Here is a 26,218-nt window from a genome sequence, read left to right as displayed (position 1 = left end):
ACTATCTACGTCTCTTTCCCAATATCCATTCGTGGATCTTACAAAACATCAGTACTGCTTGCAGCAGCTTCGCGTACAAATCACAACGTGACGTAACATAATCGCAACGTGACCGGAGTATGTTTGATCGTGGCGCTGTGTTGCGACATCTATTGTTACGCTTGCGGCAGCGCTCGTGTTAACACCAAAGCAGGCTTTACTCGGATTTAATCAGTGGAAAAAGTAGACGGTTGCGATTGCGAATCCTTCGCAGAACACAGACGGTACATAACCTGTAATGAGGTCGACGCATATCACTCCGTATTGTTGTGTCTGCTAAATACTCTGTTTACTACATGGAGCACGGCAGCCTTGTTTGTAGCCTTGCTGCTCCGTCAGCGTAAAAGAGCTTTCCAAATCCAGATCTACTTCTTCCGGTAGGTACTTCGACCTCTTGGCGTTCGAGTAGCGGTACTGATATCGGCGGGGTGGAGGCGCAGGGTTGTACTGAGGGGTTGAAGTGTACTTACGGGTGCGGTGGTCGGTGTTCGCGCGGCGTCGTGCGGATCGGCCGCCGTGCCCCCGTCTGCTGCCCCCTCCCCAGCCACTGGGCGATAATGGCTCAGCACGCACGTGATGAGCCCCAGCGCCACCGTCAGCACAATTGCGGATAATACCAGCACCAAGATGCCCAAATCGCTCACTGCTGCAACAACAGACAAACTACAGAATGCAACAAAATATATCACATATATTTGTGTTTTTTGCATTTTTAGGTGGACCACTTGTAACAAAGATTTTTGTTGCGCCCAGGAAGAGACCGGATCCGTGTCGTTTTTTAGCGTTTTCAAACTTTTTATTACCTCTAGAAGTTGAGTAAGTTTGAAAAGTTTCTGTCCGTTATCCTTAACTTCCTACGTTTAAACTCGAGGAGGGGAATCGACTGTCAGGTTAGTTAAATTTTGTTTAATAAATGTTGTGCTAGCGGCCATTTTAAATGCGTGTTACGAAACTTTTCTAAGTTGGAAGTCGTAAATCGTTCGCTGGGGCGAGTATATCTCCTGGGTGGGAGTATCCAAAAGCAATACTGTCAAACACAAAAAATAAATTAGATTTTTTTTCCGGATCGTTTGAGAGCCACCATTCCGTTTCAGTTATGATTTTACACGTTTTCCATGAAATTAACGACTTTTTTACTAGTTGCTGCTTTTTAAATAAATTAGCGCGCTTTACGAGCGCCCTGTTAAAAAATATCGTTACCTCGTCAGTTTAGAAAAATACACCCACCGATAACATACCGAAACGCGCCGTAACTAATTAAATCACAAATTGTTTTCACACTAACTCTTCCTTAAGAGCCTTAATTAAATTACGATTTATTCCCGAGCATGCTCTCGGCTGAATTTATGTAGGCGGAGTCCCAGGTGCGGAAAAACAATTTACATCCCTTAATTTGTGAAGGGAAAGCTTGCTTTCCAGAATTATTGTAAAAATCCAGTGAGACGCATGAATGAAAACAGGTGGCCCGGACAAGGGTTGATTTCTTGGTAGAAAAGGGTCGCTCGTGTAAAACAGAAAGTGGAGCTGACAAGAGAGGAGAAATGAAGTCGCGGTTTAAAAGAGCATGAACGTGGACGTGGAATAATAAAAGCGATTTAATAAAAAAATGTAAATAAAGCGGTGTCACTTCCAGCTCAACCAATATAATTTTATCCGGATTTCTGTAAATATCAACAAGTGGTCAAGGGGACCAAAGGACGAAAAAACGTCGAGACAAAAATGAGAACCGTGTCGCAAATTTTGTTTTTTTTTTTTTTGTATTTTTTTAAAGAATATTTTTCGCGGTCGGGTGGGTGGAGCGTGGGGTGTGATAATTACAAGAGCAAGTACGTATCACAGTTTCAATGTCGCTGCGGTTGATACGTGTTAATGAAAGAAAAAAGTTGATAAAAAAATGAATCAGCCTTATTTGCCCCCGAAATTTGCGGGCCCGGCTTGTTTACAGATTCTCTCCGAGTACGAAGTCTGACATTGACCGGTGTCGGTACGACCCAGCAGTGAAATAAAACCGAAATTTTATTTTGTCTGGACCGGACAAGCTGCTGTTATATGCAAATATTATCCGTGCAAGTCAAAAAAACAACAAGGTTCGTGTGCAGCATCGATTGTGACTTCTCCCTTCGATTTGGAGATTTCGTTCGATTTGGGCCGGTCGTACCGCCACGACGGTACAACTTATAAATAGCCAGTTTTTACAGCGTGTTGACTTTTCAACACCTTGAGAAATACTTAGCTTAAGTAAACATGTCTGAGGTGTCACATACATTTTCATCTCGTTTGATCGACAACTTAAAACTTACACTAGCGGGCGTCCCGACGTACACCGTATCACTTTTCGACAACGACAAAATCCGTCAAACTAGATAACTCCGAGATTTTTTCGATCAAAGTGCAACCGACGAATGTGACGAATTTGTTTTGCTGCAGTTGCCACAAAAGATAAGTTCTTATCGAAAAGTTGTAGAAAAAGTACTGGATTCCGGGAAATATTTCCTTTTTTTGAGAAGTCAGATAGTGCAGCTATGCAAACAGCGAGGGGGGAAATGCGGCCCTTATCAGCGGTTGAAATTGATAGACGGGGAGACGAGGGGCAGAGCAGCGTAGGGACGCGCATCAAGGTGTCAAGATGACACACTAGTCATGAGGACGCTTAAAACCTTCACAACCTGACAAATATGTCATCACTCCTAAACCGAATGCAGGTTGGTGCATACGAAAATTTTGAAGGTTGTATCTTGGATGGTTGTCTAGTCTGAGTCAGCACGCTAATGCAATTTCTAAACAATGAACAAATCGAGCGCGGTGCAGTGTGGAAATATTTTGGAATCGAAAAGAAGTGGACCCCCTACGGAATTTTGAAACACGGTATTTTTTATAAGCGTAACTTTTTTTTTCAATAGATATGCCAAAAGCTTTACAATCTACGTAAACCACTGAAATTTATTATCAACGATAGCCAGTCCAGACTAAATGAAATATACAGGGTAAAATCGATATACAGGGTTAGTCACGAGAGAATTCCGATGAAAATTTCGTTATATGCAACCGAAACTACAATTTCTTCTAGCTTCCTAAATTTATAAAAAGTAATACTTAAATCAACGATTGCTGGCACTTATTGTCTGTCATGTCAGTTTTCACATTATATACAGCGTGTAACAGAAATTAGTACATTAATTTTAACTGGTAATAAAACTCATCAAGAGTAACAACTTTTCTATTTTTTTTTTCGTAAACGTTCTCGTTAAACAGTTAAAATTTTCCAAAAATTTTGCTACCCGCCACTGGAGACCAGAAGTGACTAAAAATGTGACGACCGTTTCTAAACATTTTTACGAAATCAAAATACTGCCCATTATTAGAACCTGTGCTTAGAAGGTTTACACAAACTCCTCGTTAATTTATGGGGTGGAAAATGCTAAACAAAATTGCCGATTTGGAAAAAATGGTTTCCGTTACACCCTGTATTAACTTTTGCTCATAACCTCAATAAAGAGAAGGTGTCATGATTAATCCTATTCGCCAAGTTACTTGGATTGCTAACATATTTCGAATTAAACAAAATATCAAGTTCTAGGGGTTTCTTGTATTTTGGGTTGCATATTATGAAATTTTCATCTGAAGTCTCTCGTGAATAACCCTGTACATCACAATATTAAAACCCAAGGATCTTCAGGCCATTTGTGAAAATCACGTGCATTCAGTATTGCGATTTACCTCTGCAGGGGGGCAGGAATGCCATGTACAGCTTAAGCACAAAGGTTGAGTACGCCACTGATATCACGTTACGAGGAATAGTAAGATTAAAAAGATATCGAGTGCAACGCAAAAAAAATGTGACTCTGTTTTCAAAGAGTTTTTGCAGCTATTCATGTTTCGATATATTAGAGCATCCAGAGGCGTCTCGTTCGGGATGGAATTAAGATCAATTTAAAATATTTAACCACATTTTCGATTAATTAACTTATTGAAGATACTATGGTTTACATATTATGACGCATTTCAATTTCACCCTGGATAACTCAACAGTGAGCTGCCACCAGCTCCTGGAAGATTAGGAGAAAAATCTTTAAAAGAACTCCATCTCCGTTAATTTCGAAACCATGTGAGGTCAAAAGTTACACTTTAGACTGGTATTTTGACTATTAGAAAAGGTCTTGACGATTTGTTTTTTTAGACTAATGAAATGTCAGTTTTAAATCATCATAATTCGATTTGCAATCATTTACTGTATGGTTGTCAAAAAAAAACCTGTCAACACCGCATTGTTCACTTCAAGGTTTACCTTATATCCGTTGCGGTTAATTTTGTATTTTTAGGTTCTTCCTTATCATTTCTATCCTTGTTTTGTTCAAATTTGTTTTGATTGGGGGTTGTTTCTCTTTGGTTTAAATTAAAATGTTCTCCAATACATAATGAGCATGCAGATATCCATCTGGTGCTCGAAAAATGTAGAAACAATGCCAACTCGTCAAGTAAACGTCCCAGCAGAATGTTTTTAGAAGACTTGGCCGAAGATGAAAGAAACAGGAAGTGTAGCACCAACGAGTGTATTCTATCGAGACAAGGGTCATCCGAGGACTGGGTAATAGACAGGATTTTCTAAACAGATTGTTCTGAAGATGAGGAAAGAGCATAAACTAATCTTATACCAACAGCTCAAGTTTGGGAAGATCAGAATGAGTAGGAGATCATTTTGCTAGATTGTTCTTTCGTTTCCACGTGTATAAAAAAAAATCACACGCAAAATCAATACATTATTGAGATAAATCTGACACGTTATCAAAGTTATTCTCAGGAAAAAGCCACCATCTTCGAAAATAAAGGAGATGGAATTTTTTGACACTTTCTTGGTGTTCTGTTATCTTTACTTTTACAACGTACAGTCGAGTTGTTTCGCGAATTACGGGAAAAATTTCGTCTCAACAACAATATATTATGCAAGGTGTTTCGAAAGTGTTGGCAACAATTTGGAAATACATTTGAAAATTTACCTCCTCTCGTAATTTTCCAGGTGGGCATTTAAGATCTGTGACATTTGTGATAGTGTACTGTCACGCCAGAGGGCGTTTTATCTTAGTGACAGACTAGCAAAGGTGAAATTTTCCCCTGGTGGGTGATGACGTCACTGTGGCAAAAAGAAAACTCCCGACCGCGTCGACCAACCGGACCAGATAGTCCGACCACCACAAAACGACTTTGAAACAATAATAATCGAGCAGAGGAGAGGTCGCGCTATCTGACTCCGGCTAAAAACAGTCTAGACGTTCCTAGTCCACAATTAAAACAATACACCGGCGCCCCACATGTGTTGTAAAATGTACTTGTGATAGAGAAAAGTGTGTCATAAAGGTGGCCTGCTCTAGGTCACACCGTCTGGCCGAGGCAGTCCTACTGGCCAGACGTATCGATTTGGCTCGGCTGCATCATCCATCCCCCCACGACGTGTCGTATTTGTTGATCTGAATAATGTTAATTTTATGTTTGGCGAGCAGCGCCAGCGGCGGCGGCAGCGCGACGCACTACACGCAAACGTCAAACTCCCGGAAAACTAGATTTGGACGGGAAAAAGTCGCCGATCCGAGTTGGCACTGCAAAAAGTGACGTTTCCGAATCTATTATTGTTGACGGTGGTCGACGACGTTTCGCAACGACAAAAGCGACATTTGCATATTTTCATTTTGCAATTACGTTTTTGTCGGCCGATTTCAGACGGTGACACACATTTTGTTGCACCGAAGGTTATTCAACTTGGACAATAAACTCGCGTTTATGCCTTATTTGTATTATAAATCGGTGATTCGGATGGAATATAAATGTCATGATGAATCGAAATTTCTCCCGAGAGGTTCACGTTTTTTCGCGATAAGGGCTTTTTTCTGGTAATGCGCCGTTTACCAGCGGGAATTCAGCTGGGATTCGTTCCCAGGACGGTCCCCCGAATTATTTACGGTCTAATAAAATACGCCGAGTGACCTTTCGCCCATCTTTCGCCAGGGATACAGAACTTACCCTAATACCCTTCCCGACTACCCATCCAAATTTTACGCTCTCGAAGATAAAAAAATTGCAAATCCTTCATCCAATCTACTGATGCAGTTAATGGCGAAACCTTTCAATTATTGTACGTGTTACGTATGACCTGTTTCCCTTATTCTGTTTAGACAATCGGCCGTGATCATCCACCATTTTAGCCAATGGATGAAGTAACACTCCTTATTTGACGTGGTATATCCTCGCGTCCCAGAAATAAGTACATTAATAAGAAATAAGACGCGTCAATACGAATGACACCTTTACATACTTTTTTTCTTCGTAAACCCTTTGGTTATCGAGTAAATATTGTTGAAAGATACTGCTTGGCCGATATCGATAACCGACGAATAAAAAACGAATGCATGAAAACTTGTCTTGTTATTTTAGACGTAGCACTGATTTTTGCGACCCCTATTGCTGTAATTTTAAATAAGATAAATCTAGAAAACTGAAATAGAAATGACGAACAATGAAAACAGTTTTTCAGACGACCACTGTGAAATATGGCACATTTCACACGGTTTTTCCTTAGTGAAAATTTAAAATTGCAAACGATTTCAACACGAACACGAACGAACAGCCTAACCGTGTACAATGAAAAATTTGAGAAATCTGATTGGCCGACAGCTGTGTGTTTTTATATTGTACACGGGCCGATGATTAACGATGTCTATCTCCGCGCAACGGCATAATTATTTTGTCCGCAGCTCTGTCGAATAATATTTGAAGTTTGAAGGGATGCCGAATATTAGCGTTTTTTTTTTGTGGTCGTCGGAAAAATATCGTGTATACCACGTGTTGAAAATTCGATTTCACACTCGTTTGCTTAAGCCACGCGCCTACGGCTTGTGGCTCAATTCTGCAAACTCGTGTGAAATCTTTCATTTTCAACTCTTGATATACAATATACTATTGGTGTTGAAATCTGTTCTTACAAAACAAAAAAAAAAGTCACTAGAATATTATGGTCGTCGTTTATTGGTTATTACAGTTAAATTGACAACAACAAAGACTAGATCTGCGGGTGAGCTCGATCAAACGTTCGTACCTGAAATACATAGTTGCACAATGTTTCCTAAAGTTATTGTAATAATTGGGGAATTATTATAAAAATTCACAGTACATAAATCTGTTAACGTTTAAAAATCATCACAAAGTAGAAATATTAACATAAAAAGTAGGTAACCTTTACTAAAATTCTAAAAAACAAAACTGGAGTTGAAAATTGCGTTACATAATAGCGTGAAGATATCCAGAGATGTGTATTATATCCTTTTTCAAGTGACAAGATTTAATGCCACAGCCATCTGAATAGTAACCGCGGAACGTTTATTTGAAAACGAGCATTTTTTAATTAATCACTTTCTCCTTTCGCCTTCTTCTATTTTAACAAGAAATATCTCCGATTATTTCTTACCACGATTCTGTATCTCGAATCGTGACTGCATCCAAGTTTGAAACAGCGGATATAAAACAAACTAATTAATGTTCTTATCTACAGGGTGATTCTGAAATAAGTTTGGAAAAAAACCCGGTAATTGGTGATGATGAGAAGAAGTCATAGACAAAAAAATTTTCTTATAAAACTTTTTTCGTTTTCGAGATACAAATGATTGAAAATTTGGTTAAAATTGCTAGTACGCTGCTGAGTTAAAGGTGATTACCTGATTATGTTGGTAGTTTACCAACAATAATAATGAAAGGTGCCCGTCAGTCACAAACGTAACCTTACTCTTTTCGATCATTTCCATAGAAACATTTGCAGTGTGCTTGCACTTACGACTTTATTGTGGAGTTGATGTAACAATGGTTGCTGATGAAATTAACAAATTTGGACAAATTTTACCTATTCATAGGCGTTGAAAATACAAGGATATAGGGTAATTTCCATCCTTTTGATATTTGATTTCACCTCCAAAAATTATTTACGCAAAATTATTTTGTGTCAAGGATAGGTACACCACATTTTTTTTCCAAACTTATTTCAGAATCACCCTGTATCTACTTCGGCTGCAACTGGTAAAGGAATATTGTAAAAACGCGATAGGTGCTTGTTTACACAATTGACGAAAACAATTATTCATGTTTCATAATTATTTCATAGACAAATGGATAAATGGATGGTTTTTATCGATGAGTAGATAAAAATGTTGTCCACGATGAGTTATGCTAGTTGTTAAAACTAATGTACTTAGTTTTGGTATGTACTATTGGGAGCATAAAAATTGGGACATCAAATTTCTGTCAGTTTTGAAAAAGTCGATGTAGTTCAAGCTTTATTGTCATTTTTTTGACACTATCCTAGCTGACAGTTTAAAAATTTATTTTATACTCCTATTTTCCTTTTACAAATGCCCTCTTCTTTTGATACAGGTAGATTTTGATTGGGACTTTGCATTAAATAAATATTCACTACGTGCTTACTTAGAATCATTCCCTACAACCTACAATACTTAATGACAACGTCAATCAATTCAAAGTAGGGTTAGAATCAGATGAGGGTTATTTCACATTAAAAGTCAAGACAATGACGTTGATGCCCCACTTTTTTTGCCCCCCATAGTACTCGTATATTTTTTAATGAAAATCTAGTTTTTCGGCCTCCTCAACTTTAAATGACATGTTTACACGTTGTGAACAGCTACGGTATCTCGATTTTTACACACTAACCAAACTATCGGAGTGTGTAAAATAACACGAAAATTTTAAGCTTCCGGGAACCTCGTGACGTAAAATCAACCCAGAAATTTTGAGTGTTCGACTATGGTGTTCGAAGAGAACCCAAGGTTTATAAGCTCCGTGGGGTTTATTGAGTGGTTTTTGGGTTTTATTCTAGTGTCGTCGTCGTAAAAGTTTAGGGCATTATGACGTCACGAATAACTTTTGTGGGGAAAAAAAATTCAAACTATGTATTGTTTTAAATGGGAACGAGGCAATCTCCTAAACGCATCTCAGTTCTACCAACCTTGCGTCTAAAGTCTGAGGACGCCATCTTGTGGTGTAAACCGTAAGCATGTCAGTTATCGGTACAAAAGATAACTTTCTGCCATTTCATTAATCAACTGTCAGTCTTTGACAGGTTTTGCAAAATTATTGGTTACGACAAAAAAAGATTAATTAATGCATTACTAATGCGGTAGGCATTTGTAATATAAATAACTATTCCTTCTTGGCATGTTTTTATTCATTCTTTACTACACTTCACACCTAACACTTTTAAACGATCACCACAGCTATTGTGTATGTTTCTTGCAGTTTGCTAGTTTACTTGAACAACGTAACAACATCCTCCATTCGTTTTCTCTTCTGGTTCCGCTTGCATTCTTTGAACAGCAAGTTCTGCGTTAGTTCGTCGGGTTCTCTTTTCCTAGTATCATGAGAAACCGTTTTTCTTTTCCAGGTTTCATTCCAGGCCATTGAGAAAACTAATATCGACCAGTTTATAAAAAAAAGCTATAGACCGCCCCCTCGTCGTCCGCTTTGCATTTACTCCGATGTGTTTACCCCACTTTTCGCATTATTGTAAGTTTCATTTTATCTGATATCATTTTGCATTAATATGCGCATGGTAGTCAAAATTGTAATGGTCTTGTTTTCCTTTGACGAGGAATACATTTTTCTCGCCTGCATATGTTAATAGTGGCCTTACACAGGTTTTACACAGGTATTCGGACTTTGCTTTCTACTGTCATGTGTTTCTTTCGCCATAGAACATCACGTAGGCAGCTAGATATCACTGCGGCTTTGGTTGCCTCGGTCTTCACTTCGCTTCTGGTTTTATTACCAAGATATTTGAATCGGATGACCTGTTCGATCGACTTGTAGCTTGCATCGTGTTGGGGTTTTAGAGATTACCATCGACTGTGTTTTTTTGGTAGAAATTTGCATGTAGAATTGTTCTGCAGTTGTTTTTAATTTGCACAGCATCCTTTGTAATGTTGTAAATTTGGACTATATCGTTAGCATAGCCCCGAATTTTTTAAACGCTGGTCCATCATGATGTTAAAAAGAACAGGGCTTAGGCTATCTCCTTGTCTGATACCGGTTGATACGGGAATTTCTTCTGTTACAGCAATATTCTTAACGTATCCTTTCGAATACTTGGGTAAAATCAAAGCAAACGTAGAGGTGTTTATTAAAATCGATAGATTTTTCTGTTAGCTGACGTAATATGAATATTGCGTCCACTGTAGACCTGTTTGGTCGGAAACTTTGTTGTTCTTCACTTGTTCCAATCTGCGTTGTTATTTTCTGTGCCACGATTCTTGTAAATAATTTAAAGATATTTCTTAATAAACATATTCCTTTATAGTTCTTGGCGTCTCTTTTTAATCCTTTTTTAAATATGGGTATCGTTATGCTCGTCCGCCATCTCATCAGTAACTTGCGTCAACGCCTGGTGATTTTTTTGTTCTTAAGTTTTGCTGCTATTGCAGTGGCCATGTCATCTTGACTAATATCATATCAATTCCTATTTGGTTAGTCGTTTCACCTTAGATTCGCCCGTGTTATTTGCACCTTTTGGGTTGTTGTAAGCTTTTCGTTCAGCACCCGCTAGAGGCCGTTGAATGTAGAAAAGCTCGCGAAGAATAATCGTTCGGGCCGGATCCGACCCTGCCCCAGGGGTCGACCTTATTCCGCCTAGACACAACACATACTCGCACACGTTAGTCTCTTAATACCCCACAATATTATGATTAGTCAATAACCATAAAATACATATCGCGTCTAAATAACTTCCTATTTATAATGTACCGTGTCTAGACGGCGGGTCGATACTTCGACGGAGGCCGTCGACAGATGACGCCGGTGAGCGCCGTCTGCTTTCACACGTGACCGGCGATGTTGTACAATTGTTAATTGATCGGCACGTGCCGCCCCCGCAACCGCCCCCGACGATCGAAATCGATCGCACACGACCGAAAAATGTGCACGCGCATATTATAACAGACGATTCAGAAAACTTGGCGTTGATTAAGTGCTAATTATAAATAGCTGAAAGTGCACAAAAATAGACCGCCTCTAAATTTAACAACGGATTCCTTGATGATATTTTTTTGTGTGTGTGCGTGCGTTGGAAATGTGGATATGACGCAGGTGAATGATAGCTTTTCGGCGGTGTGTTCCGAATTACTCGGCGATTCGATTAACGGTGTGAAACACGTGTAAGAGCGTGTTATGTTTATTTTATTATGGCCGTTAAGGGCGCTGCGACTGCTTTTATAGTTTTTAAATTAAACATTTTTACGGCCATATACATAAAACGGAGGGACGCGTAAAGTCACTCGGGCTTGATGAGGGCGACAGGGGCGGCTTTTTCCAAAAGAAACTGACCCCAAAAACTGAGATTTCCTGACTTTTACTACGCGTCCACGATATCAATGACAAGACATAAATTTTCTAAACCGACATTTAAGTTTAAAAGAGATCAGATCTCTGGAAACAAAAAAAAATCATTTTTTCTATTTCGCGTTTATAACACAGCTATTACAGCACTCAAAAGAGTGCGTTAATGGCCGATCTGAGTGCTGTAATAGACCAGTACAATTTACATTTTCAAGGTTGGTATCTTTCGATGTCAAACATCTGTGACCAAAAGTTGGCCAGTGACAGCTCCGGGCTCTCAGGGGGTTTTCGGGGCATAGGGCGTGGGTTCGGATTATAAAAAAATGGGCGCCAGGCAGCTATTGTCTTGAGCTGGTTGTTAAGCTTGTCCAGCTGCCGGGACAAGTGCTCAGTTTCTCGGATGCTTCGGAGTCAATACGAAAGAACTTAATTCCTTGCGAATTAAATAATTGGTTTATTCAATTTTTGTCCAACAGTCCAGGAAATTCGAAATGCTTACTTAAGTGTGCACTGGTCCGTGGAATTGGCAACGTTACTCTACGTAATTTTGTTAATTGAAATTTCGAACCAGTTCACATTAATGATCTTATTCAATACCTTATTCTGGTCTTATCAAGAAAGCTTTCCTTTACAGGTGACCTTGTAACTTATTTGTGAATAAACTTAAAATTAATACAACTCCGATGGAAAAAAAAACGAAAGGAAAATCTGTTGCATGCGTGAAACAAGAATGAAGCGCAGTCTTCTGCTTTCATAAATTTACAACGTTAATTTAACATCGATTCTATAATTGAAAAAATTGCAAATTTACTGGAAGTAGAAGAACTGCTACTAATAATTGAAATGTGAAATTTGAGAACTTGAGCTTTGTGAAGTCTTTCTAAAAATTTGAAATTATTGAAATGCGAGATTTTTACAAATTGAAACGGTTCTAAATATTGAGAAGCGGGATATTTGAGGCGTTCTTTGATTTTTCGCAAATCCGCAATTAAATTGTGCGACTTATCTTACGCCGGTAACGTGGTGTGACCTTGACGATTTTCTTTAGTCCTTGGTGAAACGGTACGTGGTCCGATGACCTTAATGGACGGTTTGCGGTCTGGCGACGACCACTCTGACGAACGATGTGGCGACGATCACCCCATATAACGATAGTCCTGGTGAACAATCACCCTAAAAGCGACGCGGCGACGAATGACCCTAAAGAACAACGTTCCTGGTCCGAACTATCGCCCCAAATAACGATGACTGGTCCGGCTGACCCTTTCCGCTGAAAGGGGTTGCTTCTCGATAATTCGAAGGAGGACTTTCCGGTTCTCCTTCGCGGTACGGTAACGGTAATCTGGCTCGAACTACCCCTCTATCTCGCTAGATGACGAGGGGTTTCTCGACCACGGCAAAACGGTAAACGGTAAAACGGTAAATCTTCGGGCTCCTCGACGGCCCCGAAGGCTGGCAGCGCCGGACGATAAGCGCCATGGCGTTCGGCAATCCACCCACAGGGATGATTGCGGATCCCGAACGCCACGCACGTGATTCGCAGCTCGCGACTTGCGGCACCTGCCGCCCGCTCGGCGGTCGCCGACCGAGTCCTCTTTAATTTCCGCTCGTGATCGGTTTTTTTTTTTGGCTACCCCCGGCTCTAGGAGATCAACCCGAAAGATCTGGACCTTATTCCGTTGGGCGATAAGGCGTCCCGGTTATTGTACTGACCGCGCATCTTGATGACAACTTCCGGCGATCCTACACTTGCACGCTAAATGACAGATGGTCGAACATGGCGCCGGTTTGTTTACGTTGGACTTCACCGATCGAAAAATCCGGATGTCGAAGCGGTACTGTGTCGGTGAGTCCACGCGTAACACACGATAGATGTTGACGGCAATTTCCCGCAGGATCTCAAAAGGTTGGACACCACAAGGATGAAGGAAGAAGGTTAGGGAAAAGAAGAGAAGAAGATAACTTTCCGGCAAGTCACGGGAACAAAAGGGAATCGGAATTAACTTTGCCGTACGGTTACCCGAGCTGAGAAGAAGAAGAGGAAGGATTGAAGGAAAAGGAAAGGAGAAAGAAGAAAAAAGCGAACGATGAATAGATAGGCCGCAGCTAGACAGCCTAGAGGCGTGAGGCCACCTCAGCCTAAAATTTAGGGGCTAACATGTGTGATTCCAGCCGCCCCAAAACTGGCTGGCACAAAGACTCTACAATGAAAACTCTAAAGAAACCGCGAAAGAAACAAACGAAAACCGAAAGTGAAACTGAAAGCGAAACCGAAATAAAACTGAAAGTGATCCGATAAACAAAAATGAACCCTGAACCGATAAACTCAAAATGAATTGACTGACGGCACAAACAAACTGAATTATTTCGAAATGAGCGTCCCCAAAAAAGGTTACGGCAGGGTGGGCGCGTCGCGACGTCATATGCCGTGCGTTGTGTTGCTTGTTCCTGATCTTCGAACAGCGATCTTATTGTCCCGCGAGCATAAGTAGGACCTCTTGGCCTCCTACCCCGGCCAAAACGAATAGTGGCACTTTGACCTGCTACACATCAAATGCAAAACGCCAATATAATAATAATTTAAAATTGAACTTTCAAATGTTCAAATTCCCCAAATTTTATAACTACGATTTTTCATTTAAAAAGCCGCAAAACAGAAAAAGTAGTGTATGATATCCTTTATAAGGCATTTTGTAGCAATTACTTCTTCATGGCACTCCTCGCAAGCTCGTCGTGCCCTAAACCCGTGCGTGCTACAAAATGCTTTTTATAAGACTCGTATCATAATACATATGCTATTTTAAAATAAAATTCATGTAAAACTGACAGTTGCAATAAATAACATGACGGTTGTTCTAGTCGGTGCAGCTACTCACGATATGAGAATGAAAAAAACCTGTAAAAAAACAGCTAAATACCTTCTGGGGTCCGGCCCTGCTCCGGGGAAGCGTTCATAAATAACCGGGTCCAGCGACGGGCCAGCTTCAGCTTACTTGGCAAGGACAATTTGGCAATAACAAGTGGCCATTATACGCGACTCAAAAAAAATCAAAAACAAACAACTCTTTCTTGGCGATTTTTTTCCATCGGTCGAAACTAATTCCGTTCTACATCGTCGGGCCGTTGACGTCTCATGGGCCATAAAGCACGGCATCGCATCAAATTTGATGGGGGATGGATGTCTTACTGCCAACCGTTTGTTTTCCGCAAACTTAGCTTTCGCCTCATCGACTTCGAACCGGCTGCGGCATAAATTTTTTTCGTTCGATTTCCCCAAACCGAACAATTGCGGAAAAATCGACTCCATTTTGCAGATTTTAAGTCCGATTTTTGTGAGTGATGGCCACGGAAAATCTGATTTTCTTTATGAGTCAACTGTGCAGAAGAGACAAACGCGGCTCGAACGCGGGCGCATCTTCGATTTTGCGAAAGCGACGTCTGGTGGAACTTGCCAGGGATGACCGCAACTTTGATCTTCAAACAAAACGTGCGCCTCAGTATAGACTGTTTGGCGTCTACGCAACCGCAGCCGTCTAACACTTTTTCTCGATTGTTCTATTTCAAGCGCGCTTTTCTAAGAAAACCGTCTAGTATACCAGTGCAGACCGCAAAAATGCCCATTCATCGAACACCTCCATTAAGGACACGTGGTGCAGACGTGTGAAAACCGAGACAGGAATTAACATTTGCTTCACTCACGAAAATTCAATTAACAAATGACATTCCGCATTCATCTCACGTGATGTGGAGACGAACCCTGGATAATCAACCCTTCCGGCGGACTTACCTGAAACAGAAAAAATCACTTTAATATGATCAACACTTTCACAAAACAACAACCGACATGTTCAATCCGTAAAGATCGCTTGATCCAGTAAAAGTGAAATAAAGAGACATTGCTCTTTTTTATCTGGTAAAAAATGAGTACACGAATTTTTTTAACACGGTTTCTACGAATTTAAAACATGTCGACCAAACAGTAACACAATAAAAAACAACACTCTTTAAAAATACTGTAGAAATTCAGTAAAAGAAGTGAGTAGAATTCTGCTTCATTTCTCAAAGGACACGATGCTTCGACTATATCGGGGTGTTCATTTAAATTTATTCTCAAAGTTGCCGTTGAAGTGTAGATTGTGAACGCACCACGGATCAGCTCTAACCTCACTTTTCGCGTTGTTTGTGTTTTTAATCTGCAGACGGACGAGTGGTGCGTTCACAATCGACTCTTCAACGCCAACTTTGAGAATACATTTTCATAGACCTAACAGTGCCACGTCTTTGGAAATATTTGGAAAAACGTTTTTTCTCCTATTTTTAGAATGTCGGTTTAAGTAATTATCTACGACTTTGTTTCTGTTAAACTATAGCGCGTTCACTGTATAAAGAGAAACTTCTTATACTCGTTTATCGACAGCAACCTGTGTGAAATTTGGTTGGCGTCTCTTTTGAATTTGAGGATATCGAACAATAACGAAGTATTAAGCGAACGAGGTAGCTGAAAGCTGGTCCAGATTTTAAATTTGGCAGAGGATCTTGTAAACATCATGGGCCACGCGTCAAACACCCCAGAACTGTTGTAACAGGAAAAACACTGTGGTTTTCCTTTAGATAATTTTGCACAACGAATTTGCCCGATCTGGTATTTGCCAGATTTGACTCTCCGCGACCACAGTTTGTTTATTCCCAAAATGGATGGAAAACCTTCGTTAAAAATCCTTCCAGTTCCCAACTCTCTGTTTTACTTCCGTGGCAACAGCGACTTCCTCGGATGGCGGTTTTTATGAATGGACCTAACTGGGGGAACAGGCGCGCACGCACTGTCCTGCCTGCGTAGTTATTGATCAGGATAAGTGGGAAAAGCAGGAACAGGATCCCTTGTCAGGAACCACAAACACTATCTGCCGTCCTAGCAAGACTCATTCAATACACACGAAAAACAAATAAGAGGATATCTAAAAATTACCGCTCATAAAGCGAACAATCATAACATGGAAACTTTCAAGTAAACATTGCACCAACAATGTTTATGTTATGTCTAATGTGGCAATACTGTCTGGATCGGTGGGTGGAAGATCATCGCACGTTGTTCTCCTCGGTCTGTCCATCCCTTCGTCCCGTATTTACTTTTTTGCCAGAGCGTACGCACGGTTTTTCTTATTTTACGCAAATATGATTACGCACGAGGAACGGCTGGAATTTCGAACAGCTGGATCGTGTAAAGAATGCGCATCTTGGTTTGCATCCCGTCAAAACACGACCGGAATGTCGAAACGATGTTTGACGAATTCACGGAGTGACACCAAAAAGTTGGATGCACAAATCACAAACACTTGGTGTGAACAGACTCGAGACTTGTTGTAACATGCGAAAGAAAGGTAAATTGATTACTATCTGATGATTGGTGCTGGTGCTCCCACGGTCACTAATTAAAGGGTAAAAGTTTCCCTCGACCAGTGCTATAATTATTTCTGCTACGTTAACGAGCACTGAAAAACCTTCAAGATCTCTCTTGCAAAAATGCGCCCGCCGCCGTTCTATTTTCGTCTGTTATTATTTGTTTAAACCGCGCCTAAAAAAATCTTTCAGGCATTTCGGACGAGCTGCACCAAGTCTTCAGAAGACGAACGGGTGGTGTTCACATAAGAATGTGTGCATAACACTGGTAAACAGGCTAATTTCGTCCGTGGATTACACAGTCAGACGATGTCTGGATATTAAACAGACAAATCCGAGCTGGAGCACCACGCATCACAAAGATTATTCCCAACAATCTACATTGTGCAGGTGGTGGGATTATGTCATGCCATCACAAGGGAAAAATCTTGACGGTTTTCTGCCTCCCGTTCGAATTTGTGGCGGCGTTAAATTTAACGGACGGCAGCGATTTTTCAACGGATTTAATTACGAGCGGTTGACAGAACAAGACGTGGCTTATAAGTAAGGCAATTAACAAGGTTGGAGATTTATTTCTATTTTCAGTAAACATAAACGCTCAACATGGAGTAAACAAAGAGGACAGGAATCACGGCGGGTTTGAAGGAACGTGACGAAATTCGAAAGACAACAAAATCACCAAGAGAACCGAACATTACCGTGGAGTGCCTCATGAGTCTAATCTAGGTCCTTTGCTGTTCCACATTTGTACATTCTGATTTCCCGATTAACCTTTCTTGATCGAGTAGTTTAAAGAATTGTTGTTATTATTATTATTGTTGCTTCCAAGTATTATTATTATCGCTATATCACAAAAGATATTTCCTTGAGATAAGAATTCGCGAAACTGCAGACTCTGCGTCAAACTTATCACTCTGATAAAGATCTAGACCAGACGATCGAATTTTTTCGTTATCTGAACTTCAGACATCCGTCTAATAAATCTTTCGATGACTTTTTCGTCTCTTTATTCTCAAATTGGTAATCGGGCCATTTACATAATCACCACTGAAATATTCTCTTTCCGGGCGTTGTTGCGTCACAGTCGACGAATAATCTGTCGTAAATTGTATGGAAGAGGGCCTGAAATAATCGAGCAAGAAGAGACAATGGCCCATTACCATACGCATTGCATCTTCTTGTGTTCCGGATCGCATTCCGTCGCGGTGTCGCTCGTACGTCACAGTGTGTCGTTGTTAACTGCACGAAGGAATTTTTCTTTAATCTAATTATTTGTAGAAAACCCTCTTGCATATCATACCGCAAGACTTATTGGCCAAATAAATCGCAGACACATAATGTATATGGTGTGTGCAGCCAGCGTGAATGACGTGTCATTAAGCTGTAAGCTTAGGTGCCGCTCCGACCGAAATCCGGCTATTTATTAACAAATCCGGTAATATTTGTGATTTGTGGCAATGTAAACAGATAATCATCGTAATAATCCGCCAGTGGTGGCCATGATTGTCCCTTGATGCCGCCGTAATTCACCCCTTATCGTGGAAAAAACAAGAGAGGAAACGAGGGGAAAAAATGTGGAAGCATTCTTGGCAGCTTCCGTCGACTAATTGAAACAATATCAAAAGCTAACAATGCAATGAAACAAAGATGGGCATTTCCCGGAATGAAGAGTCTAGACGTTCTGTAAACCGAACACGACCGACGCGATAACTTATCACGACAGTCCAACACCATCAAGACCCAACTGGTGCATCTGTTTATGACAATCGAGGGGTTAATGAAACAGGAGCAATCAAGCTATTATGTTCGCCGATAAGGATCGGATAGTGCAGGGCCGGAGTAGACGCTTTGTCCACAAGCGGAGTCTTTATCGTACATGCTCAAAATCGGCGCAATATTTAACAAATGTGGATAAGAAGAATTGTATTGAAAATGTAATGTGTACAGTTTGTCCAGCGAGAGATTGGTTGACACAAAAATCACTAAATTCTACGCGCGTTCAAATAAAATCCTGCGCTGAGTAGGTGTTGGAAAAATTAAACGGTTTAGAACAGTGTAAAGTTTGAATTTCCCGCCGTTTGACACGAATGACTTCTGTTTATGTTTAATCGGAACATAATTGAACATGTTTGTTTTCACCGAAGGGTGCCCTTAGATATTTGCTTCGAGAATAGGAATCGTTAAGTTATTCTATTTTTAATGTAAGACATTGCAAAGAAAGAAAAAAAGGAAGATTTCTTTGGCTCTAAATTTTAGGTTAGCTGTCAACATGCTCTGATTAATCTACGCTTTAAAAAACCACAACTGACGGTTTTCAACACCTTCCCAGTCCAGTACCTAGCGCGCGTAAAATTTGAAATATATCCTTCAAGTAGTAACATTTTTTGCCCTGAAATTATGCTCTAATTAATGTATTCTAGTGCGTTTTGTAGTGTTGGGTTACAATATAAGTCTACAATTTAAAATCCCCCAGTCTCTCAAATTATTGAAGCAAATTTAGTGGGTTGGCATCCCTGAACGATTACCAAGCATCGTCAGTGTCGACATCTCATGTCTCGATTCATTTTTTAGGTTAAGGTTTTGGAAGTGTCATGTTATTGTGAATCATCAGCACTGTAAATAAAATTTTATAAATCATCAAGAACATTAATCATCATTTCAGATTCCACGTTTGAAATTACATCTTAAATTAGCTTGCTTCAGTTCTTACAAACTGATTATACAGGGTGTCTCAAAATTCGCGAATTCCGAATTCACAGCGTTGTAGGGGATCACTTCAGTAGTCCAAATATGAAAATTAAAACAAATCGGGACTCCTCCCACAAAGATACATTGGTCTGAAGGTGCACTCTTTGAAGTGCGTTTTTTGAGGAATAGCTTTACTTTGGAGTAAAAAATCTTAAATTTTTGTAATTTTTCTTAAAAATATAACGGCAACGTAGCTAGAATAGTATTTTGTCACTGTGGATATGAAGGCCGCTACGTATTGAATAAAATTAAAGTGCTTAGATCTTCTTCAGGAAGAGCGATTTTTTTTTCAAAGTATTTTTCGAGCTCCACTTGGTCCTTCCCTACCAGGCTGTGAATTCGGAATTCGCGAATTTTGAGACACCCTGTAGTATTGTTTTTAGTAATAGAAACAATTTAAAAAAAAAATAAAAGGTGACAGTTTTGTTTTATTTAATTTTTGAAAGGTTGAATTTGACAAGCGGGTATATGTACCAACATAAAACTTGTTGCCAACCAAGCAAAAAAGGATCACACATATTTATAGTCGCTTGGTATGTTTAGGAAATTAAATATGTTCGAAAAAACCACCATTCCACTACTGGATGCCTCAGAGGAACTAACAAGAGACAAGAAATGGCCTCTGGAGATGGAAATCAAGTTACATAAGATGGATTGGATACGAACTCTTAGTTTGTCTAACAATAACAGGTCTTCACAATGGTGGTGCAACAGCAAGCAATGTAATAAATAAGTTTACAGTTTCGGTATTCTTATTTGTTCACCATATGACAATGGTTTTGGAAACATTTGTAATTAATCTTGGGGTCACACATTCACTCCTTGTGTTTTTGGATGGTATTAAATGTAGAAAATTTTCGCACACTTAAGTAACCTACCGAATGTGTCATGTAAAATGCATTCACGTTGTTTTGGCACAATGGGAGGCCAGGGAAATTTTGCATTTAATTTGGTACTAGTAAGGCTGTTTGTTGAATCAAGTTTTTTGAGGTTATAAATAGCGTCAATGTCTACCATTGTTGTCAGTTTTACTAGTTTGCAACAGAAGAATACTCAGACATCGCGGGAAATTCAGCAACATGTTATATTCATTTTGATAGGTCCGCATGTCAGATACTTTAGTGACGGAAATCAGTGTGTCCAACGTTAAAAAAATAAATCATGGCCTTCAATTATGCCAAAACAACGTGAACCGTGTTTATGTATTTATATTCGGGAATTCTTGACAAATACAAAGTATACCTCTGTCTAAAATTTATCTGAAAAGGTCATAAAATACACTTTTTTGGCGTCCGTTATTAAATGGACAGATTTTTTCATTCAAAAAGTGCCATACCGGTTCATGTTTTCATGCAGTTGCGTTAAAAAAAGTGCCGTAGCGTGTCATTTTTTAACGCAATTATAAAATTTTTCATTTGTAAATTACGGGCGCCAAGAAAATTTTTGTATGCGACTCGTTAGTAAAGTATCTTTTTTTTTACTCGGCGGATTTGCGCACTCGGTTCGCTCGTGCGGCAAATTTTCCTTCTCGTAAAAAAAATATTACTTTACTCACAACAGGGTAAACATTCATGCTGTAAGGCTTCGTAATAATTCTGTATTATCTTATTTTTTTAAATTTTCATTAAAAATTTAGGTCGAAACGGTGCAATAGGTCTTGTGAGTATTATTCACCACAGCTGATTTTATCTAATCGAAGAAAATGATTGCGCATACAATTTTTTTGTACGATGTCATCGTGATGAATGACTAAATGATTATTATTTATTACATATTCCGATATTGTCTTTTATGTACATAAATAATGAATGGGTTGTTAATTTTTTTGTTAATAATTATGACACCATCCCTATATTTAAAAGTAAATATCCCAACGACTCTGAAGTGGGAAAATTTTGGTTGTTGCGCGCCCTTTCTTTTTGTCAATTTTAGTGGAACTAATGACAAACAAATTCTTGGGTTTTGGAGCAACCAGTATTATCCAGAAAAATAAGAACGGATAAACAATCTTAATTTTTTCATTATCGCGCCAGTTCATCAATAAATAATACAAATTGACAGTTTTATACAAGAAGAACTGTTATTATATACGCTGCGTTTACTTTTATGGCTGTTCATAAATTATGTAAATAAAACGGTTGCGTTAACAAATAATCACAGAAATCGGTCGGAACGAGCCGGATGCTTGTCTGTTCCTCCTCCAATTTGCATAAAATGATAATCGGGAGTTTTTCTTCCTTCGGCGGGAAGTAGGCAATATTGACTGGGTGGAAGCGGCAAATTGGGAATTTTCGCAGATAATGGTGTTAAAACCATGTCTGAACAACAAACATCGACTAGAAATATACCTCGTCAAATTAAAAATCGAAATTTGTTTCACGAGAGTGTGTAATTAACATTTTGGAAAGATTTATCCCGGTGAGGTGGAACAATTTAGATTGAAATAAAACGTAAAACACGTTGCAGAAAGTTGGGGGAATCGAAATCTGATGACATTATTCGATTACAGTTTTAAAACGTTTCCTCTAGACTAAACAAGGCGTGGGTGTAGTAATTTTTGTTTACAGGTGTTTTTGACATGACCGGATGTAAAATAATTAAACATTTAGAAAAGCCGGACCGGATACTTGAAAATATTCCAGGAATATGAAATGTTAACAAGATGATGAAAAATTTGTTCTTGCACGCCACACTCCGCCCCCACTTGATACAGTGCGATCGAAAATAAAAAAAATCGAGATGGCCATGATTAATACACTTCAGTTGGCACAATTCCCGAAGTAATGCAAGCAATTACTGATAACTGCAATTTAATTGATGTCCCGACTTTGCGAAGGTCATTTGAAAACATGAAGCGAAGAGAGTAACATTATGTTTGGAAGCTGAAGGCAGACATTTCGAACATTTACTTTAGTTCGTAAATACGACTGGAGCTCCTCATGATTCTTTTACAACCGACAGGTCACACATAATGCACCCCTTTATGAAAATCACGATTTCAACGTTCTCAAAATCACTAACCTAACAATTTTTAAGACTGACATCTGATAATTGAAATTTTAACGAATCGCCAACTGAAATTCTTGGTCACAGCCAACTCTATTTTTTTTTTCGATCTCACGGTATCTCTTGTTAGATAATTTTTAATATTACGTTGATCCATTCTTGGTAGGTATTTTATAAAGTGCAAAGAAACACATATTTGTTCTGGGCGATTAGAAAAAAGCTCTTCGCTATTTATCACTCGGGGTAAGACCAGTGGCGTCTCGACGTGACGCATCCCCACGCCGCATTCTTCAAAAAAAGCAAATTTATGGAGGAAACACATTGTTCTAAAATCGTCGGCAATCTGTTCTGGTCGAGTTTAAAATTGAATTAAATTATTATTTAAAAGCATCGCTTTAAACGTGTTTTAAGCAAATAAATTTAAGACTTGACAAAAAGCCAGACAAACTACAAAAATAATTTAAATAATAAGCACTTAATTATTTTGTTGGAGGAGATAAATTAAATTTTATTCATTTATTCAAACCCGTTTCTTCAGATTACCACGCAAGCGAAAATTAAAAGCCGTGGTTTATTGTGCGGTCGCGTAATAAAAAAACCATTCTCTATTAAACGCCAAAGTGATAAAATTGTAATAAATCGGTGAAAATCCCAGCACCGGGCAGGTGCAAATTGTTCTTGCAAATAGCGCTGACCTTCAACGTCCATCCCTATCACTTGCAGTGACGAATGTGATAAGACGTTTGTTGGTACCGTTGACGCCCCACCGGGTGCGACCTTTGTCAACAATTTCGCGATTACCGCGGTCCCATACCTTATCGTGATGAAATCTGCAAATCAGTGAGCAAATCACAAGCCAAATATTTGGCAAGACAATAGTCGCAGCGACTGTCTGCGAGATAATTTCTCGACTTATCTCGACCAACATTTTTATTGCGATTCAATTTTCGCACGTGCTGAAACACAACACGAACATGTACGTACATGACACTTGAATTTGCTGCACTCGGCGACCTTCTGCTATTCCTGTCGGTTTTGCATCAACTCGCGAATTTCCCCGTTTTCCGGCGGCAGGAAAACGTGGGCGTCGCGACGCTGCTCCGAATTAATCGAACCTCTGCGGAAAAGCGAAAGCGACGACCGCCGGTGACGGTTGTTGGAGTAAACTGGCCGAGTGCTTCCTCACTTGCGCCGTTATCATTCTTATCACGGAGGCCGAAGGACCTTCGGTTATTTCCGTAATTACTAATGTGGATGCGAGTCAAAACAACGCCGACTGTAAACAGGAGCGCCTAATCGCCGGAGCCGCGGGGGGCGCTTTCGGCTTGGGGATGTTTTCCGGGAGGAAAGTTACGCCAACCACGCTATCGAAAAAATCGCATTTCCTTCGACTCTACTCCGGGACGGAGGAAATCTACGTATAAATTACGTCGACGCATCTCGAGTGGTTTTATCGCCCGGTGCAATGTTTAATGTGGGCATCGGGTTGCAATTCCTGACGTGGAAATGGAATTCTTTCTCTTTCGAGCTCGCTTTAAAAAATATCGAGCGCCCAGAACAATGTGCAATTCCAGACAATCAAAAAAATGTTTATTTATTTCGAGAGATATGAATAAATCTTGCAGAGACATTACTCCAAATATTAGGACTTTTGTTATTTGCATTTTGCTTGCGTCAAGCTTGTTTGTTCTTCATTTGAAACCGATTAAAATATCGTCCGGTTCACAATAATTAAATAACAAAAATTAAATTAATTCAGTGGAATCAACAATACAAAAGTGAAGAAACACTACTAGGATCTCTTAAAATTATTGCTCGCTTGCGAATCTAGTCAAAGTTGTTGCTCTTCTAATTTAATTACTTCATTTATTTTAATTTTTCTTATGGGGAAGAGCGTTTTGTGAAGGGTATTGTCTTATTATTAATCCCACGAGTTCTTTGGGACCCTGAATAACGTGAATGTTTCACAAAATATCGAAATTACGTTGTCACTGTGAAGAATGAGGTTCGCATTATTCACTATGCATTTTTAAATTCCATTCAAACAAAGACATTTCTTGTAATCAGCTGAAGAGACTTGTGACAAAGTGCATAACATTCAGATTTGATTAACAGAGGAGTCCTCTTTCTTCCAGGCTACGCAGAATACCGTACTGTAAAGCTGCGCATTCGGCAAAAAAGGTGAACATTTCAACATGAGCAAACATCGGCGAGCACCGACGAATGTTTGCTCTTGCTCGCTCCTTTGATGAAGACGCAGAAACACAAGAAAAATTTCCGCAAATAAAAAACGACGATTTACGGTAGATGAATATGATAAGTATTTTGTTTTTTTGTCTATCTCGAATGTATGTATACAGTGTGTCCCAATATTCGCAGAACAATTCAGAGGTGTTGGATTTTCTCCTTTGATGAAGACGCAGAAACACAAGAAAATTTCCGCAAATAAAAAACTACGGTAATTGTTCACTTTAACTACTTCTGGAATTTTCGCGTTTTTTCTGGCTAGACAGCTTCAGGGCGTCCGAATATGATTAGTATTTTGTTTTTTTTTTTGTTTGTCGAATGTATGTAGGTATACAGTGTGTCCCAATATTCGCAGAACAACTCAGAGGTGTTGGATTTTCTCCTTTGATGAAGACGCAGAAACACAAGAAAAATTTCCGCAAATAAAAAACTACGGTAATTGTTCACTTTAACTACTTCTGGGATTTTCGCGTTTTTTCTGGCTAGACAGCTTCAGGGCGTCCGAGTATGATTAGTATTTTGTTTTTTTTGTCTTTGTCGAATGTATGTAGGTAAACAGTGTGTCCCAATATTCGCAGAACCACTCAGAGGTGTTGGATTTTCTCCCTTGATGAAGACGCAGAAACACAAGAAAAATTTCCGCAAATAAAACACTACGGTAATTGTTCACTTTAACTACTTCTGGAATTTTCGCGTTTTTTCTGGCTAGACAGCTTCAGGGCGTCCTTTTAGATCGTTTCCCACCATTCAAACCTTGTGCAAATACCTTTTTTTCTCTCTTGTTGTGTTTCAAGGTCGCGCCAATGTCTTAGTATAACTAAAGGGTAAGGAAAATTCGTTTGCACAAGGTTTGCATGGTGGGAAACGATCTAGGAGGACGCCCTGAAGCTGTCTAGCCAGAAAAAACGCGAAAATTCCAGAAGTAGTTAAAGTGAACAATGACCAAAACTACGATTCACAGTAGATGAATATGATTATTATTTTGTTTTTTTTTTTGTCTTTGTCGAATGTATGTATACAGTGTGTCCCAATATTCGCAGAACAACTCAGAGGTCTTGGGTTTTCTCGTTCGATGAAGACGCAGAAACACAAGAAAATTTTCCGCAAACAAAAGACGACGATTTACGGTGGATGAATATGATAAGTATTTTGTTTTTTTTTTTTTGTCTTTCTCGAATGTATGTATACAGTGTGTCCCAATATCCGCAGAACAACTCAGAGGTCTTGGATTTTCTCACGGGCTATGAGTCACATCTGCGCAAACGACGAATATCGGCCTCAAGTAGGCGCTACAAACCGACCCGAAAACATCGTCATTCGTTACATTAGTGTCGTCTCTCTCTAGTCTATGGTGTGTATTTGAATTTGAAAGAGTCGACGTTTTCAGTTTTCATTTACA

The 26,218-nt window shown here is 39.5% G+C and overlaps 1 protein-coding gene across 2 annotated transcripts in view; it reads right to left on the bottom strand.

Annotated features, from left to right (window-relative positions):
- LOC138140230 (uncharacterized) overlaps window positions 1-26,218 on the bottom strand; it is a 96,290-nt gene that overhangs the window by 29,021 nt on the left and 41,051 nt on the right. Inside the window, exon 3 of one of the 2 annotated variants that reach the window (XM_069061077.1) lies at window positions 510-685. In XM_069061077.1, the coding sequence (XP_068917178.1) occupies window positions 510-685 (176 nt within the window). The remainder of the gene's footprint in view (window positions 1-509; window positions 686-26,218) is intronic. The other variant, XM_069061088.1, reaches the window with a different exon arrangement.

Source organism: Tenebrio molitor, chromosome 1 (genome assembly GCF_963966145.1).
Source record: "Tenebrio molitor chromosome 1, icTenMoli1.1, whole genome shotgun sequence".
NCBI lineage: Eukaryota > Metazoa > Arthropoda > Insecta > Coleoptera > Tenebrionidae > Tenebrio > Tenebrio molitor.
This window is presented reverse-complemented; position numbering and strand designations above follow the sequence as displayed.